Source organism: Alligator sinensis, unplaced genomic scaffold (assembly GCF_000455745.1).
Source record: "Alligator sinensis unplaced genomic scaffold, ASM45574v1 scaffold516_1, whole genome shotgun sequence".
NCBI classification, from domain to species: Eukaryota; Metazoa; Chordata; order Crocodylia; family Alligatoridae; genus Alligator; species Alligator sinensis.
In genome coordinates, this window is record NW_005841957.1 from 3300531 (window position 1) to 3320417 (window position 19887).

A 19887-nucleotide genomic window follows, 5' to 3' on the forward strand; every position below is an offset into this window, starting at 1 on the left:
TTGTGCTTTAGGATGCCAGGGCTTCCTGCCTCTGTTGTATTATGACATCCCTACAACATGCATTATCTAACAAGCCAAAAATGCCTAACACTGGTTCTTGGCATGGAATCCAGAACCTTAAATCGCCTATTAAATCTAAGCCAAATCTTACTAAGGATTGAAAACTGGCTAAATTATAGGAATCTTAGAGAATGTTTGCTTATTGAAGTGTAGAGAGATTAATAAAAGCTGTCTTGGGTCTCTTATGGGATACAAGTTTTAATACATTAAAATCCATATTCGGTATACATACTAATATGTAGGAGAAAGCAATAGGCAACAGCTTAGTTAAGTTTACTGGTGATGCAAAGTTGTTCTAACTAATAATAGTGGTGAAGGTCAGGAGAAGCAACAGTTGTATTAAGGGATTGAGAGGAATAATAATTCTTAGCTATTTCTAAGATGTTTATCACTGTCCTGTGTCAAGAGGAGTGGATTAATTTTAATTTTGGATGCATCTTACATTTTCACTACCTCTTTATTAAAAAAATATCTGTGCTGACCCTTAGCCCAGGCTGCCACAAATTAGCCCTGCATTCTCTCTCTAATTCTCTTCCACTCTTCAATCTGCTGCTCTGCTTTCCACTCCCTGCCCTGTCTGCTGCTGTGCTGCCCCTCTCCTCCCTGGTCTGCCACACAAAGGCTGCATGTGCCATTTTTCGCCTGCGTGCTGCACATTGCCCACCTATTTCTGTGGGAAGGTTTTGAATACAAGGAGATACAGTAACTCACAACTGTCAAAGAAGGGGTCATTAGAAGTGATGAGATGAAATTCAAGCAGAAATTTTCCTTTGCTTTATCAGGGTGAAATTTTCTTTTAGTTAAGTCTAATGCTGTAGCATACTATCAAGAGAAGGACTGAGAACCTATTCTGGCTCTAGTTTTAACTGAGTTGAGCACAAAAAATGTGGTAGGGAAACCACTGAGCACTGATACAAATAGTCTACATTCCCTTTTATCATCTGTGAAAATTTCTTTGCATGCTAATTTAGAAAGTTAATTAAACCAACCTGTGGTATGGATGATGGATTACCATACAGTTGCGTTCTCTTGATGTCTGGCATTTCCTCCTGTTTACAAAGCCTTTCTAAAAGTGATTTTTTGCCTTCTGTTGCTGTATGTCCTCTCTCTGTTAGAATTCTCGGAAATTGGACTACGGTGGTTTCAGAAGCACTCCTCTTATGAGGAATGTTTGGCCCTGTAGAGAAAAGCACAGAGTGTTAGAAGAAAGGTGTAGTTTGGTAAAGCCAGAATCAACAAAGGAAACCTATGCTGCATTACTTTAAATTGGTGATTCTCAACCAGGGTCCCTTGAGATCTTTTCATGGAGTGCCACACAATGTTAGCACTGTCAGGTGGGCAAGCATGGTTCAAGATAAACCCAGAAATTTCAAATAGGAATCATAGTTTTAAAAACATTCTTACCTGTTGTGGTTATTCTGAGTTCTTTGAAATTGACAAATTGCTCTTTTTTCTGTAGTCAAAAAATGAGTGAGAACTAAAACCCAGCACTTTCTGAGGGGAACCGTGAGTCTAAAGTTGGGAGGAGGGGTGAGTCTAAAAAAGTTGAGAACAACTGCTCTAACTTTTGGCGCATGTTTTTTTCCAAATGCTGTTATTTGCTTGTCCTAACCTACTGGTAGGACACAGAATTGCCTGATGTATGCGAATCATTTATACCAGGGTCAACAGGACAGAAATTGACTGACTTCTTATAATATCTCCTGATACTATCACAGTCATACCTTTTGACTTCCCACTAACAAGTTTTGTCTTTAAGCTACATATATACATTGATGATAAATGGAAATTGCTTAGTTTTATACTTTCCATAACTCTTAACAACGTCTCCCCTTTGAGCAGTTTGCCCTCAGTTGAGTGAGTGAGTGATCCTTTTTAGTGATTGATTAAAACAATTCAGGTTTTCTTTTCCATTCTTTGCCTTTCCCAATTTCTAAATTGTTGTCCTTCCTTTTGACCTCTTTCCAGTATCTTGATTTCCTTTCTGGAATATGATAGTCATGTGATAGTCCAGGAATGATCATGATAATAAATACCTTTTCTGATTTTTGTGCTCTGTGCCTCTCTACATAACTACCTGTTTGGTGCATTCTAGGAGCTGCCCAACATTGACCTAATCATGAAAATAAAATGGAATCCTATGTATTCAGCTTTTCTCTGATCAGTATCTTAAATTCTTTATAACAACTTACATATCAATATAACTTGTTTGGTCACAAATAAAGACAGTTGTTTGTTAATTTATACATAGCATATAATGTTTTTCTGCTCATGCAGTCGCTAAGTCCATCACTATAAACTATTTGATGCTTGCTCCCCTCCCAACAAGTCATTATTTATGCACAAAAATAACCAATCCATTTTGTAGCCATTCAGATCTTGCTGTCACTGTTTTGTTAGCTCGGTTTGATACTGTGCTGAAAGATTCCTTGATGTCCAAGCATGTATTTTGTTTAAGCTCCATATTTCTCCATTAATAACTTCCTAAAAAAATGCCAGTATAAGCTTAACAGGAAGAGAGGCCCAGGCTAATACACCATTCTCTTACCCGTTGAGTGTTTCCCTTTGTCAGTGATAGTGCTAGAGGTGCACCAGTACATTGGTGCAATATCGGATCGGCACCAATATGAAGAAAAATTTGTGTATTGGAAATCAGCCCGATGTGGCTGATTAATTTGTCTGATAAATGCCTGTGTGCAGCCTCAGCTCAGCACATAGGTAGTGAGGAGCAGAGCCAGCAGCGTAGAGTGTTGTGTGCAGCTGGTAAGTCTGGTGTGGTGGAAGGGGAGGGGGGGGGGGTGTGGGGGGGACAGATCAAGGCCCCCATGGTGAGGAAGGGGCTGCTGTGCATGGCTTGTCTGGTGCTTGTCTGGCAGCTCCCGCTGCTCAATTGGGAGGGTACGGGGTGGGTGGCATGTGCCTCCAGACCTGTGCGGGGCAGGGCAGGGCAGGCTGGGGCCGGGATCTTCCTGACTGGGCAGATCCAAGGGCACACGCCTGCCCCATTCCCTCCCTCACTGTAGAGGCCTTGATCTGCACCCCCCCCCTTACACTCCTTCCCTCCCCTTCCACCACACCAGATTTACCAGCTGGACACAGCTCTTCAAGCTGAGGAGCTGTGTCTCAGAAATCATATCAGTATTGGCAGATATGCTTCCTTAAAAATCGGCTATTGGTATCAGCCCCAAAAAATCTCTATCGGTGCACCCATAGGTAGTGCAATTAAAATTTATTTGCTGTGAATGTAAGATTTACAGGCTGGTACTACTCTGATGTCTTCCTTTAGTCTTTTTCTCTCTAAATATAGGTATCCTATTTGTATTTCCACAATTTCTAATATGGTATTAAACACCTCCACTAAGTGTGTGGTGGGGGATTGTTGGGGGTTTTTTTTCTCCTGATGCCTGAAATTTCTGAAGTATTCTCTTCTTAGTTCTATTTTTGTTTTAAATTTCTAGTAGATTATTCTGCTGATAATGCTACATTTCCCTCACTTTTAGCAAGCACTGGAATAAATGCAACACTGTCTATGTGACACTGGTCAGGCTGCAGCTGGAGTACTGTGTTCAGTTCTGGGCACCCCACTTCAAGAGGGGTGTGGACAACATTGAGAGGGTCCAGAGGAGGGCCCACCCACATGATCCAGGGACAGCAGGGCAGACCCTACGAAGAGAGGCTACAGGACCTTAACCTGTTCAGCCTTTGCAAGGGAAGGCTGAAGGGGGACCTGGTGGCCGTCTATAAACTCGCCAGGGGGGACCAGCAGGGTTTGGGAGAGACCCTTTTCCCCCTAGCGCCCCCTGGGGTAACAAGGAATAACGGCCAGAAATTGCTAGAGAGTAGGTTTAGACTAGACATCCGAAGGCACTACTTCACAGTCAGGGCGGCTAGGATCTGGAACCAACTTCCAAGGGAAGTGGTGATGACTCCTACCCTGGGGGTCTTTAAGAGGAAGCCTGATGTCTACCTGGCTGGGGTCATTTGAGCCCGGTTTTCTCTCCTGCCCAGGGCAGGGGGTCGGACTTGATGATCTACAAGGTCCCTTCCGACCCTACTTCTGTGAATCTATGAAATAAATCACAGGTGTTTTTTTTTTCCTAGACCCTGAATAAATTTCGCAATTAGCCAAATAAGTAATAGCATGTTTAAACTTACACCTGGCATTTAACTCTGCAACAGTTCATGAATACCTCCAAAAAGGCAAGAAAGTCTTACCATCATCAGACGCTTTTCTCTTGATACCCAAGGGTCCTATGTTTGCAGTAACATCTCCCACTGAATCTTATAAAAGGGAGGGGGAAAAGTATTGTGTGAATAATATTCTGCAGTGGTGCTCAAAAAGAACAGATGTGCAAACAAAACTTTATAATATATGAATAAATAGGTTGAAGAAGGCAATTTAGAGCAAAAGTGATCTTCTGATCTGATTAGGTAGTATTAGAAAGTGTGTTTATACTCTCAAATCCAGAATCAGATGAGCATCTCATGTCATTGCACCTTGCTGGTGCTGACAAAAACACAGTACTGTCACTTCATTACAGTACTGACTTCATCACAGTGTCAGATAATGGCATGGTAGTGTTTATTGCCAGTTTGTTGGGACCATGTTACAGTACCAAAATGAAAGCAATATATATTATTATATTTTTTAATAATAAAGGTAACTTGAAATTAATTGAAGGTTTTTGAGGTTATGTATAATATGCAACATCCACTAAATAAAGTCCAAGGCACAGATATTTATCGTGATACCCTTTGCATCAAGTTAATGGGGAGCATTGAATATAATATCACATCGAAACAGGGTCCCTATTGTTTCCTCTGTATTATGCTTCGGTAATGTAATGTCCTGTGATTCCTTTTGTTTCTGCCTTTGCAGTTCTTTATGCATATTTTACAAGCCTGTTTGATTATCTCTACAACCTGTCATTTCACCTTATTTCCATTTCTCATGTTGTAATTAACTGAAGTTTTACACTTTGTTGAAAGCAAACCTATACATCTTAATGACCATTTCTGACATCTCTGCTTTTTCTCCTTAAATATCAGGACAGTTTCTTCACTGACTATTGCTGGTTTATTTTTGCAGCACAGATTCTAAGGTACCCTTTCTTTGTCTTCTCTAGCACTATGTTCCCTTGTAGGTAAAAGAGCAACTATCATTTAATTTAAAAAGACTGAGCTCACTGTGCTGTTCTTAGTACCTGATATGAGATTAGAGCTTTCACATTCCCAGCTAGCTGAATTTAGAGGTTGTCTTCTTAAGATAGAATCAACTTCATCATAAAACCTCATCTTTCTTCTGGGATTACCGAGATGATCATTTTCTTTCTGCAGTGCCCGATATTCGTATTTCAAGTTCTTGTACTTAGTGCGACACTGCTTCCAGTCTCTATCTATTCCACATTTCATTAGCCTTCTGGCAATCTCCTCAAAAATGTCCTTGTTTCTTGTTGCTCCTTCAAGCATTTGTTGAATTTTCTCATCTGACCATATGCTTATCAGAGCTCTGACTTCATTATCACTCCAGTGTTTTCCTGCACCCGTATCAGTAACTGTAATAACTCTAAAGTGACTCTGTGCATCATCCAAGGGAATTTGATTGTCTGAAAAAACATGAATAAAACAATAAATGAGTATTGCTGAACAGCCAGAAATGAGAACATATTGTAGGTAACATTAATTTTAATGAAATGGAGAGCAAATAACCATTAATCTCTGGATAGTCTGCCATAAAAAATTGTGATCTACGAAAATATGCACTTTAGTCATGTATATAGTACAGTGTTTTGTTTCTCTGTTTGACCTCCTGAAGGCATTGAGATTTCTGGTTTTCTATCAATTATTGCACCTTCTTATTAATTTTACAACTTTTGTATCCAAATACTCTGCAGAGAATAGCAATAGAGTACAACCTGAAACAGCAATTTTTATTATCAATGATGAGAAGAAAAATGCTCTTAAGTATTCTTTACAAGTAGAAAAGGAAATGCCAACATGAATACTAGCATGTTTAAAGATGAAAATGGTTCCAGATTAGCATTTTGCTCATTGACTGCTGTATATAGATGGTGATCATACTCGTGAACTGGGTATCAGAGTATGATCTGGCATACCAAGAGAAATATATTTTTTTCAAGTGCTTGGGAAATTTATAGACTAATTAAAAAAAATGTGGACCTTATTATCAGATAGGGAGTATTAGTGTAATTTTCTAAATACAAGTTTAACATAATATGGTGTAGTTACAGACCTGAGATGGGGATGAAAACCATTACAGGAACTTTTAAAAAATAACTGAGCCAAAGTAGCTAAAGTATGAAACAGATTTTAGAGAGCTGATTCATTTAAATATCTGTAATTAAAGATGGATAACAGGATTTTACTAGTACTTCAGCAGGAATGGGAAATAATACATTTTCAAGAAACTTATGATTGCAGCATATTACATAAGTGCATGCCTAACTGCAGGCATGTGATTAGTCCATTTGACTTCAATGAAACTAATTATGCTTTCAGTTAAGCACATACTAGTATCACTTGTATATTGTCAAGATAAGTGTTTTGGTAGCTAAAAGATTGTCACCCATGGTCAACTAGTTCACTTTCACTAAAAGCTGGATTGATGTGGGTGACAAGAAGTAACAGTAGTTTAAATTTACAGACTTTCAGGTAAACTCTTTCGGACTCTCCCTGGGGTTACTGAGATTGAAATCACTTATTCTCCTTTTAAACTGAGGTGTGTATGAAACTGGACACTTACCTGTCCCAACTCTCTGCTTTGCTACTGATGGACCAGGTATATCCTCTGAGGTAGTGCTTACAGAATCATCATCTATTAGAAAATGCAGTTTTACATTAAGTCTATTTAGAGATGTAAAATGTTTATATTCTCCCCACCTTACCCAGTGCCACAATATCTATTTCAATTAAAATGACTACAAACCATGTAAAGTTACTTCCAGCTGCCTCCAGTTTTATTTTCCCTCCCTCCTCTATAATAAATTAGAATTAAAACTCAGATATTTATCTCCCCAACACGTGGCAGCACAAAATACTGCAACACAAATATTTATTAATATAATGTAAATACCAGTATGAAGATGCATGAGAGAACTGCTTAGCACAGAAGTGGGGATTTTGTTAAATCACAATTAGCAGGCCCTATGATAATATATTAGAAGTGTAAAGATTGAAATGTGTTGGTTAGACAAGAACAGTCTAGGGTAGGCCACTAGCATGGGAACTTGGTTTCCGACTCTACTCCACTGCAGTCTTTGGCAAATTTCTCTGTGCCTAAGTTCTCCATTTGTACAGAAGGGATAATGGTACTTCCCCATCCTACAAGTGTTTCATGACTGACTATTGGTATATTAAAGATTTTGAGGCACTTCAGACTACGTTTTCACAGTGTCTTCATTGTGAAAAGCCTAGTAGAAACAAAAGTGAGCAGGGACAGCAAACAGCCCAGTTTGCAAGCAGTTTGCTGGGACCTGGAGGAGGGGAAGAGGAAGAGGAAGCCTAGGCATTAGGCACCGGATCCATCTCTAGAAAGATAAATGAGTCAGAGCTGCCTGTGTATTTGGTTCATTGAGTACTTGTTTGGTGGGCTGTAGGTTGTAGCCGTGTTGGTCTAAGGCAGGGGCGGGCAATTATTTTGGGCAAAGGGCTGCTTTCTAAGTCTTGGCAAGCCATCGAGGGCCACATGACAGGCAGCCCAGGGCAGATTAATATTAATTTTCTAAATTTTTTAGGAGCCCCACGGGCCAGATAGAATAGCCTGGTGGGCCGGATCTGGCCCCCAGGCCACATTTTGCCCGCCCCTGGTCTAAGGACATAGGCAGACAAAGTTCTTTGGGTGAATCTGATATCTTTTATTACACGTTATAACCTGTCTAACATCTGACTCCCCAGGTACTTCTCCACTATTCATCCCCCTTCTCTCCCCCCAGCCCCCTGCCTGTCTCTCACCCACTGACTTCTCAATCTATATCTTCACTGACTGCCTGTCTTGTATGCAGACCAGCCCAGCCTCTGGCTTCTTGACTTTTCATTCCATCCAGGAAGAGCACACACCAACTGCTGAAACTTCCTTAGCCTGATAAAGGGTTTTTGAACCTGCAAGCTTGCTTAAAAATTGTTTTCCAACTGTTTAAGTTGGTCTAATAAAAGATATCAGATTCACCCAAAGAACCTTGTCTGTTTGGTGGTCTGTGTGCTTGGTCTTGTGCTCTGAGCAGCTGGGACTGCTGCTAGCTGAGTGATTGCTAGGTGATTGCTGCCTGTGTTTCACAAAAGCCCTAACGAGTGGGTATACCCATGCCCAGCCGAGTATAAAAGGAGTCTTCCACCAGGGAGTGTGGGACAGTGAACAGTGACAGTTTGCAAGCAGTTTGCAAGTCAATTCCCAGATCAGTTTGCCGTACCCCCCTCTTGAAAGGGGACTTTCAAGATAAGCTCTTTCTTTAATTAAAAATAGCTACCTAACCTACATATTTTTAATATAAGGACCTAAAACTGAGGAGTTAGACTTGTACTTAAGCCCCATTGACTAACTAGAGTCCTAAGCAAGGGGGAGTTCACTAGGGAGCTTGTCTGGAAATTCTCTCTCACCCGTCTTCACGGTAAGCTTGGTGAGAGGAAGCAGGGCAGAGAAGCAGCAAACCAGTGAATAGGCCAGCTAACAGGGGAGTTTGCTGGGGAGGTCTGCTTGGAAAGAGGGGCAGCGGAAGAGAGGCAGTAGATTGAGACCAAGAGAAATGGCTGGAGGACATTGCAATGCCAGAGCCACTGCCAGCTCTTCCTCCATTTGCACTGTGAGGTGTCTGTCCAGGTAGGACTGCTCACTGTCGAGGCTTCCACCCAGGCCTGGGTTTGCTGCTATGGAGACTACAGCTTGCAGGTTCCCTCCCTCCAGTGACAGGTGGGGGAGTGCTTGCAATGTGAGTGGTGCCTTCTGGTAATGTCCCTCAGGGAGTAGGCAAGAGAGCTATAGGCAAGGCTCTAAAGTATCCTCCACCAGAAGGCCTTCATCAAACCAGTACTGGAGGACACCTCTAAGACTGGAGGAAGGACTGCCAGAGGCAGCACTAGAAAAGGGAGAGGACATGGATTTCCAGGGAAGTGGAACCTGGAAGCTTGTGACCCTCTGGCAGAAATATTTATTTCCACCTGCAGAAGTTTGCCTGGAGAGTGCTTCCTTGTGGCGCTGAGGAATTGCTCTGGCTGTTTTTGTTTTTGTTTTTACCTCGTTGCGGCCTGAAATTCTGGCTGCCGCCTCTTCCGCTGCATCTGGTGTGCCAGGACATTCACTTAGTTACCGGCCAAGTAGGGGAGGAGTTCGTGGCTCCACCCCGGCCCTGAGGAGGGATCAGGGGTGCCCAGAATTACATCCTGCAGGGGGTCCCCAAAGATTGTGGGCCAGCCCTGCATGTGATTTCCTTCTCATACAAGTTTTACACCACGGTAAGTTTCTATTTTTCAATTAAGTCACTGCTGATTTGCAAAGGCATAGATGAAAAGAAGATATGGGCCTATAAACACCATAGAAATAAACTATTGCATGTAAGCAGTTCACATGACTTCTAGTGGTGCACAGAACTCTTTTACTGCTTTCTTTATTTTACTTTTCTTTGGCACAATGTTTGGGTAAAGATATTTAATTTAAAATGTAAGTACCTATAGGAGTTTCTTCATCAATACACACTCAATTATTGAGGTTATGCTGGTATCTAATGTTGCATGAGGGGAATCTGACCTAACCCTCCAGCTGTTTGTGACAACTGACAATTTTAACTCTTAAATCTGTTCATGAATGTATAATACCCCATAAACACAATACCTTGCTGCTGTCCTTGAGACACGTTGCACAGCGCCCCCAGGCTTATTCAAACAATACGTAAGAGTGCTTAAGCAGGACTCAATTACTATTCAAGTGGTCATATGTTTGTTATGCTATTAACGGGAACAGACCAAAGCAGTGTGCTCATGGACCGAAGCGGCATGCTCACAGATTGCTACACCTTAGAGCAGGGGTGTCCAACCTTTTTGAATGTGGGGCCGGATCACGAACTTTTTATCACCCGGTGGGCCAGAGAGCCATATTCAAAGACCTCACAGGAAGTGGTATCGCATCAAGAAGTGATGTCACGTGACCTTTGACAACAGTGAAGTTGCAGGAAGTGACAATGAAATGGGTCTAAATAACCAGTTCAAAACTCTCCCTTTATAGCATCCACCTCTGCCACTGTTCAGGACAGGATACTGAGCTAGATGGACCATGGGGCTGACCAAGCATGGTACTTTTTATGCTCTTATGTTCAGAAGCTCTTATGTTCTTTGGCTGAGCTTCCAAACTATGGCTGAGATTTGCAAAAAGGGGTAGATAGGCATGTTACAAAGTTGTCACAAAAGATTTGGAGCCCTCTAAATCCTATTCATTTTAATGGAAGTTGGCCTTTTGACTCAGCTTTGAAAATCTCAGCCCAAGGTGCCAACCAAATAAGTCAAAATATATTTTGCATTTCTATGCAGTACATCTATGTGGGGCACTCCAAGCATTTTACAAACATGAAATGAACCTCAGGATGAGCCCAGCCAGAGGAGCAGGGGCTCAGCTGCACTTTCCCCCTACCTGCACTGGTCAGTCCCGAGCGGCACACGGCTCCGCCGTGGCTTCTACTGGCTGGTGCTGACTCAGGCAGGTCTGTCCCATCTGGAGCAGCATGCAGCTGAAGCTGGCTTCCCACGTGCTACTGGGGATGGGAGGAGCCCGGCCGGGTTAGCAAGTGGCAGCGGAATCGTATGCCACTCAGGACTGACGGGCGCAGACAGGGGGAAGATGCAGCTAAGCCCCTGCCGCTCCAGCCGGGCTCGTCCTATCCCATCCCAAGCGGCATATGGCTCCACCGCCGCTTCTGCTGGCTGGTGCCGACCCGGTCAGGCTCTTCCCAGCCCCAGCAGCACGTGGGAATCCGGCTTCAGCTGCGTGCTGCTCCAGATGGTACAGACCTGCCCAGGTCGGCACCAGCCAGCAGAGGTGGCGGGGGAGCCATGTGCTGCTCAGGGCTGACCGGCGCAGGTAGGGGGAAAGTGCAGCTGAGCCCCTGCTGCTCTGGCTGGGCTCATCCTGTCCCGAGGGGCACATGGCTACTCCTCTTCCCACACGCACCACGTCAGCAATGTCAAGCTGTTTTCTCTGTTTTTCCGTGGGAAACAGAAAACCAGGATCCCTGCTTATGAGGAAAGGCTAAGGGAACTGGGCTTATTTAGTTTGGAGAAGGGAAGACTGGGTGGGGATTTAATAGCAGCCTTCAGCTAATTGAAGAGTGTTCCAAAAAGGATGGTGTTAGACTGTTCTCAGTGGTGGCAGATGACAGAAAAAGGAGCAATGGTCTCAAGTTGCAGCAAGGGAAGTTTAGGTTAGATTTTAGGAAAAACTTTTTTACTGTGAGGCTAATAAGGCACTGGCACAGGCTACACAGAGAGGCTGTGGAATCTCCATCCTTGGAGGTTTTTAAGACATGGCTTGAAAAAGGCTTGGCTGGGATGATATAGGTGGGGTTCCTGCTTTGAGCAGGGGGGTGGGAGTAGATGACCTCCTGAGGTCCCTTCCAACCTTAATTTTTTTGATTCTTGCATACAACAAGCACTGTTTCTAGAAGCTAGTTTTTGGGGAAAATTTTAGTGTGCATTGTATTCAAGAAGTACAGTAAGAGCAGTTTTGGCCACTTACTAGGTAAAAATGAAAGTAAATATGCTCACAATCCACAGGAATAGAAATCTGAGCCTACTCATTGCTCTAGTTGCTGTCATTCAGTTACTAAAAGAAAAAATATTTTTTCTCCCTTCATCCTTTCAATAACAAGATGCATATCTTATTCCAGGGCATGTTGTATGTGAGAACATGCTGTATATAGTCTTTTGTGGTGCTTTTGTGCTTTATTTTTTAAAGATGCACCTACAACGAAGGTGGGCAGTGGTATCAGCTGGAGGGACACTTAATTCTGGTGACCTGTTGAGGGTTGGTTCTCCCCCTCCCCTTAGCCAGAGAGTTCAGCGGGAGCCATGATGCTCAGCTGTCTGCCATGGTGGGCAGGTGGTGGCATCAGCTGTGAGAACAGCCAGCAGGTTCCAGAGCCCTGATACAGAACCTGCCTGCACTGTCCACAGCTGATGCTGCTGCCTGCCCAATATGATAGAAGTTCCTGCCTGGGTCTGCAGCTGAAGGTGCTAGCAGGTTCCAGGTTGGGGCTCTAGGCAAGAGCTTCTACCATGCCAGAGGCTGGCAGCATCAACTGTGGATGCTGCCAGCAGGTTCTGTATCAGGGCTTTTGGACCTGCTGGTGGTGTCTGCAGCTGCTGCTGCCTGTCCATTGTGGTGGAAGCCCCCGTCGGGGTCCACAGCTGATGCCACCATGTCAAAACCTAGAGCTGTTGGGTGGAAGTAGTCCCACTCATCTACCTAGCACCATGTGGCAGCTGGAGCCACCAGCCACCCATAGGCCAGATCCATTGAGTTGATGGCCACCTGTTTGCAGGCCCTATTGAATCTGTTGGGCTGGATCTGGCCCATGGGCCATATCTTAGATGCCTCTGACCTAGAATCATAGAAAAGTAAGAAGGGACTTCAGGAGGTCATCTACTGCAGTGGGGGTCAGCCTTTATGGCTGTAAATTAGCCCTGCATCCTCCCCAAATGCTACTCCAGAGTTTATCCTTTGCTTACTCTGCTTTCTGCTCCTCACCCTGTTCTTTCTGCTGTTCTGCTTTCTTCTGTATCTGCTATTGTGCTGCTTGTCCCCTCCCTGATCTGCTGCATGCCACACAGCTGCTGTTTCTGCCACCTGTGGCACATGTCTGCATGTTGGCCATTCCTGATCTAGTCCAGCCCCTTGTTCAGAGCATAATCACCTTTATCTAAATCATCCTACATAGGTGTTTCTCTTACCTATTCTTAACACTGCACAAAAACTCCTCTTGCACAATGCCCATAAACATCAGAGAACACCTTAACTCAGGGGTTGGCAACCTATGACCCACAGAGTCTGCAGAACTGTGACTTCAGTAGTGGGATGGGGAGGCTCTCCCCACGCTATTTTTGACAGGAGGCAAAAACAATGGCATATTTAAAACCGTGTTTTTTGCCTCCTGGCTGATCACAGGATCCCTTGGCCAATCAGCAGCACTGGGAGGTGGGGGAGGCGGAGAGGCAAGACGAGCAAAATTAAAGGAGCTACTGCACAGCATACTTCTGGTATGATTTAGGTAGATCCCTATCCATTATGTGTTTGTGCTTTTGATTATTCTTCCCTAGGTATTGTAACTTGCAATTATTATCTTGCTGTTTCTAGCCCAGCTCTCCAATCTGTTAAGACCCTTCTGAACTTACTCCTTTCCTCCACTATGTTTGCAGTCCTTTCCAGTTTTACGCTGTCTGCAGACTTGCTCAAGAAGGTCTCTATTCTGTCATCCAAATAATTAATTAGCACTAGACACTGTGAGACTCCACTTGAAATCTCCTATCATACTAGCATGGTTCCATTCACAGTTACCCTTTGCTTATGGCTATCAAGTCCTTTTTTGAAGTGAGGGCAAGACTTGAATAGAGTGTCTGGTTCATAACTTTTCAGTCCATAGTGCTCCTAATTTTAGTGTGTAATTTTTAATTTATTTAAAGATGGCACAGAAAGGGAATAGGGATTGCTTCCTCTTATGGGGCATAAAGTATGCCTGTATAGTATTTAAGGTTTTTTACTTAAATTCTTTGTTTTTTACATTAGGAAGGTAGGTCCTATTTTTTCCCTATATTTTCTGGAGGAGTCAGTGGACAGTGTTACAATATTTTAAATACTTCCCGTAAGTGAAACCTGATAAAACAGGATGTATTATTTAGCCGGTTTGATAGGTGGGGTGAGGGGCTGGAGGGAGTTTTTTTTAAAAGGGATATTTAATGTAAAATCCAAAGAAAAACATTCTGTTAATTTTTTTTTTTTTTTTATGATTCAGCATCCTTCTTTACTGTCTGAGGCTATTTACTTGCCATCTACAACTAATGCCATATGCTGTTTGATACACCGTAGAACTATTTCTTTAATTGCATCTATAGGATAGAAGCACAAGTTGTTTAATACCCCCATGGTGGCCATGTTGAACTGGTTTAATAACTTTTATATTTCTGTCATGTGTCCCTGGCTGCATTGTTCTAAACAATTATTAATTGAAGTATCTTCGGTAAATAGCAGCACAGCTCACAGAAGTAACACACTGGGGAAATTTCACTATGCTGCTGCACTTTGGTATAATAATAGGAGGGGAATAGAACTATTTTCAACCAGTTTGCATCTACACTGGCCCTAAAATGGTTTGCTTTGAACCAGTTTTTAGACTTGTTGGAACTGTAATTTACTGTAAATCATTCTATGATCATTTCTAAATGTTCAAGAACTTCTTTATATGGGTGTGAAATGTCATGTGTTTGGTGTTAGAAAGGATGGCAGTTTTCTCAGAAGTAAATGAGGCTTCAGAATCCTCTAGAGGAAAAAGATGTGTATTTCTATTATTTAAAAAAAGCAAACATTTGCCTATTTGAATGTGGTGTGTATGTTTTTTTTTCTATTTTTCCCTCCTCCCCCCTATCTCAAACACTGAATGTATATTTTCATACATCATAAAGAAGCTGGAAAAGAATGTGACTTTCCTGTTAATATTTTTTTTTCTGGTTAAATCTCCTTTTAATGTCATGAGCTAGTACATGATCTTTGCAAGGAGCCATCTCATCAGAGTTTGTGTTCTCAGGTGTGCCGAATCCCTGACTGGAGGAAAGAGGGTGCTAGTAAATGCCAGGGAAGATCCTAAATTTCCATGGATATGTTTGATAAGTCTGTCTTCCTTTTAGGCAGCAGCAATGTTTAGCCTGTATCAAATGAAAGGAAAAGCTGTGGAGTGCATAAGTGGAAGAAAAATCAGAATTCTAAAAGCTCATTAGTGCTCTTGCATAGCCTCCACTCGCATTTCAACTCCTGAATGAAGCTGTAGCTCTGTTTGAAACCCTCTGAACTAAGGATAGAAAACATCATTTTGAAGAAGGGAACAAAACCTAATTTTTATTCTGCTTGCATCTGAGTTCTCATCAAAATTCAACTGTGAATAGGATAAAAAAAGCATCATGATATTTGTTGTTTGGTTGGGGTTTTTTTGCTTGCCCAGTCTTGCTTGTCTTTTGTTTGGAGGGGCTTCAGGGGTGGATTGATATAGTTCCCTGTAGATGGACATTCTTTGGTATTATAAAAATATCCCCTTTGGTTACATAGCTATAACAAATAAAACATCAACCTGGGACAGAAGACTTCAGAATTCTTGAAAACTCCAAAACTCAAGTCTGGAAAGCCTCTGTTCTTCAAGGTTCCTTGGGTGAATTTGATATCTTTTATTAGACCAACCCAAATGGTTGGAGAATAGTTATTAAGCAAGCTTTCGGGTTCAAAAACCCTTCGTCAGGCTAAGGAAGCTGCAGCAGTTGGCGTGTGCTCTTCCTGGATGGAATGAAAAGTAAAGAAGCCAGGGGCTGGGCTGGGCTGGGGAGTCAGTTGCCAGGCAGATTATAATGTATCAAAAATCCAATGTCTATGTTTAGTCCCTGATCTCTAGTATCCAGCAGGTTGATGAAATGGAGCTCATAGGCTCGTCTCTGGGATGTGTTGTGTAAGTTTCCCTTGAGGATCAGGACTGAGAGATTGGAGAGAGAGTGGCCCTCCTGTGAGAAATGTGCCCCCACCGGTAATTGGGTGTTTCTGTCTTTGATGGATTTCCGGTCTGCATTCATTCTGGTGCGCAGTTGTTGTCTGGTCTCTCCTACATATCTTCCATCAGGGCATCTGTTCTTCAAGGCCTTTTAGTTCAGTCAGGGTTTTTTATTATTATTTAAATGCTTTTGATTGATTGAAAAAGTCTGCCACTTACAAGTCAAAGTGAATTTTGTCATTGGCTTCTATAGAACTAAGCTTTCACTCTTTCATATAGTAGGGTCAGAATGTTGTAAAAAGGATGGTGTAGGAAATGTGAGGTGCAAAGGTCCTCATGTTGAGGACGGGCACTTTGTGCCAGAAAGCTTGCCTAACATGTCTCCGAGCTATACAGTTGGTCCACTAAAATATATCAGCAAAAAACAAAACCTCGACTCACCCATCCTTTTGGGTAGAGGTGAGAAGTTGTATTCTCCTGTTTTTTAAAACTTGGGTGTCTTAGACCAGTGGGGGCCACCTTTTTGGCAGGCATGCTACACATTGTCTCCACACCCTCCACATGCCACACCAATCCCCCTCCCCTGCCCCATCTTCCATTCTAATCTCTACTCCCTACTCTGTGCCTCTGGCCTGATCTGCTCTGCTCCGTGTCTTATCAGCCACTGTGCTGCCTATTCCCTGCCCAGTCTGCTACATGCCACACATGTAGGCTGCCTGAGCCACTGTAGCATGTATGCTGCAGGTTGGTCACCCCTGCCCTAAAACACAGGCATGCCAACAGGTTACCTAGGAGGTAACCAGGGTTGAGAAATATTAATGAAATGAAGGTAAGCTACATAGGTTAATTTTCATTACTGCAGGGTAAGAGCATATACACAGACAGTCACCACTGATCATCACCTTGGTAATTTGTCTATGTGCCTGTTTTCTTAAACTATGTGGTTTTTATTTTTCAATTTTTAATAGAAAATAGAAATACAGTCTGTGTGTGTGGTGTATTTATTTATTTATTTATTTAATGATGATTGTACATGGCCCAGGAACTATGATAAATAAGCATTGTGTTATTGGATGCAGTCAGGGCAACTGAGGTAGTTTTAGTACACACATTGGCTGCATACAGATGTTAAAAACAAAAACCCATGCATCTGTATAGTTTGGGAGTTTCAGCAGGGTTTTTTGGCGCTTTTATTTAATAGCTGATTGAATCACCTAAAAGTGCCAAAAAAGCCCCACTACAATTCCCAATCTATACAGATGTTGGATGAGCTGAGTCCAACTAATGCAACGCCTCTTCTGGGCATGTGCTTGAGTACACTAAGTTTAAAGTAAAGCACCATTTTTGTTTTTGTTTTTATTGGCTCCCTTTGATCTTTGAAAGGTTTTACCAGTATTTGTCTTTTATCACACCAATCTCCATCTGTGCAAATTTTTATAATCCATGGAGGTTCTAAAATGTTACTCTTATACTTCAGGGTATAAACCAATCCTGCATTTTCTAGTATTATGAAAAGATTCTTTAAGATCAGATTATTCCATAGCTGCCTATTAAGGGAATTTTGCACCTTCCTTTTTAAGAATCTGGTATTGGCTACTACTGGAGGTACAGTACCAGGCTAGAGGGACCAGTGATTTAGGTCCTATGCAGCGGTGCACCTCTGCATTAGCTGCCTATCAGATTGACACCAATAAAAGGGGAAATGACATTTTGGCTGTTATAGCCGATAATGTTTCCCATGAATTATGCCTTCTACCCAGGGCCCTGGTCACCTGGGTTCCCTCTCCCCCATGGGGCTGGGGCCCCGGATGCCTGGGTTCCCTCGGGGAAATGGTGGGTTTCCCCTTGCAGGTAGGCAGCATTCTAGCTTGGGGTCCTGCTTGGGGCTGCCAGGAGCGAGGCACAGGAGGTACTGTGTGCATGTATGTGGCCGCATGCATGCATGTGGCCAGGAATGTGGCCGGGCAGCAGGGAGTTAAGTCTGTGGAGGGGAAGGGGCACGAGGGGGGCATACTGAGGCCCCCACGGTGAGAGGGAGTGGGGTAGGGGCTAGGGGTGCTGCCCAGCCACGGCAGTGCATGGGACCTGGGATTAGGGCAAGGAGCAGGATGGAGTCATGGGCAGCTTGTCCAGAGGGTGTTGGGGAGGGGGAAGGGTGTGCAGCTTCAGGCCACTGTGCCTGGTGGAGGCATGGGTTGGCATGCGTCTCCAAGATTTGTGCACGGGGCAGATGCGGACTGCTTGCTGTGGGCTCAGAGCTCTCAACTCTGCTGCCTTTCCCTCAGGAACCCCGCTCCAGCTGCACACCCCCTGCTCGCCCAGCAGCAAGGGGGGTGGCAAGCTGTGCCCCCAGCTGCTGGGTGGGCGGGGGCACATGGGCCAGCACAGGGCTCCTGAGTCAAAGGCAGCAGTGGAAGGCCCCAGGCCCACAGTGGGCAGCCCGCATCCGGCCTCACCCCGCTTGGTTTTGCTCTGCTAAATAGCATCCCCGCACTTTAAAATGGTGGTGGCGGTGCTTGAACTAAAGCTCATTTGATGAGCTTTAAGTTCAAGAGCCCCTGCTGCTATTTTTAAGCACTGGGATGCTGATCTCCTGGATGAGCTGCCCGTGGCTCCATCCCGCTCCCTGCTCCAGCCCTGGGGTCCCATTCACAGACCTGCCCCAGCCCGCCCAAGAAAATCTTTATCGGTGCATTCCTCGTCCTATGTTCTTAAGTCAGGGGTTGTCAACCAGGGATATGTGTACCCCCAGGGGTACTTGGAAAGGGGCTAAGGAGTATGCGCGGGTGGATGGGTGGGCATAGAGCACTGCCACCTCCCAGGAGCAGGGCCGGGCCAGGCGAGGCGAGGGCAGCAGCTCCCATCTGCGGGCTGCACAGGTGCTGCCCAGCCAGCGGGCTGCTCGGGGTGGGGGGGAGCCCCCCCCTCCCCGAGCTCTGCCAGAAGTGTACCCAGAGGGGTACACTCCTTAAAAAAGATTGAAAATCCCTGTCTTAAGTGATTTGCTTTGCCCAAAGATACTCTGTAGTCTGATTCAACAGATTCACAAAACTCCTAGTCCTGTGCTTGTGTCTCTGTCATGCTGTCTCTAATGTCTTTCTGCCTTTGGCAGTGGGATTTCTGAACTGCTGACTTAGTGATTACTGTCCTCAAATAGATATTACGTGACAAGAACAGAGAACCCTGTTGTAGTATGAGAATCAGTCAAATTATTCATATGACATTCATAGCATCGCTCTGTATGGAACATTCTCTTTGCATTCATGTGACCTGGCTGTCTCTGAACCTTCACTGATGTTATTTTCCTGTGGTTTCAAGTAATTCTTTCCCTGCATAGTACTGCTTTCATGGTATTGCTTTGACAGTTTGATGTGTCACGCCACCTGACAAATCTTTCAGAATTTACCTTACATTAATTTCCACCTGTGCAAAGAGTTGTAAAAGTTTAATTAGGTTGTCTCTGAAATCTATCCAAACTAAACTCCTGTAAGCAGATGTAAGTTAAAGAACAGGCTGTCACCTGATTGGGATATTCAGAAATACTCCCACAACAGGTATTTTCAGCATATACCTGTGAAGAATGCACTGTAGTCCCAACTACAAATTCTTATGCAGATTCCTATTTTCACTAGCTTTTCCAGTGTAAACCAATAGTATCTTAATAGATCATTTTGATTCACTGTGAGATGCCAGTAAATTACAAACCATTTTTTCCTAAAACATTCTCTTGATTTTGTTCTTGCATTGTTTTTATTCTAAGATTAATAACCATAGCCCATCCACTGCACTGACACTTTTGTAAAGCTTTTCTTTTTTAATGAACTTCTTTCCCTTCAAATACTTAACACTAAATATGTGCATTTGCATATTAGCAAAACCTTTCAATTTCATATTTAAAATAATGCGTTACACCTGTTGCAGTTATTGGATAGTGCTCCATACTGAAATTACTTAAAATAAGTTCACTAGTATAAAATAGAAAAGCCATAGTAAGTTTAGATGACTCTTAACAGAGCCATTTTAGTTAAATGTTCAGTTTATACTTTTTAGCAACTCTGTGAAAAGGATGGTATTTGTAACTGAATCA

At 43.3% G+C, this 19887-nt stretch overlaps 2 protein-coding genes across 5 annotated transcripts in view; one reads left to right on the top strand and one right to left on the bottom strand.

Annotated features, from left to right (window-relative positions):
• LOC102380243 (phosphoribosylaminoimidazole carboxylase and phosphoribosylaminoimidazolesuccinocarboxamide synthase) overlaps nt 1–19887 on the bottom strand; it is a 71967-nt gene that overhangs the window by 29471 nt on the left and 22609 nt on the right. For all 3 annotated transcript variants that reach the window (XM_025200153.1, XM_025200154.1, XM_025200155.1), the window contains 4 exons: nt 6824–6895; nt 5265–5666; nt 4276–4341; nt 1050–1237 (listed from right to left, as the gene is read on the bottom strand). In XM_025200153.1, the coding sequence (XP_025055938.1) occupies nt 1050–1237; nt 4276–4341; nt 5265–5666; nt 6824–6895 (728 nt within the window). The remainder of the gene's footprint in view (nt 1–1049; nt 1238–4275; nt 4342–5264; nt 5667–6823; nt 6896–19887) is intronic.
• The window catches only part of PPAT (phosphoribosyl pyrophosphate amidotransferase), an 83327-nt gene that overhangs the window by 10618 nt on the left and 52822 nt on the right, over nt 1–19887 (top strand). The gene's annotated exons all lie outside the window — the stretch shown is intronic.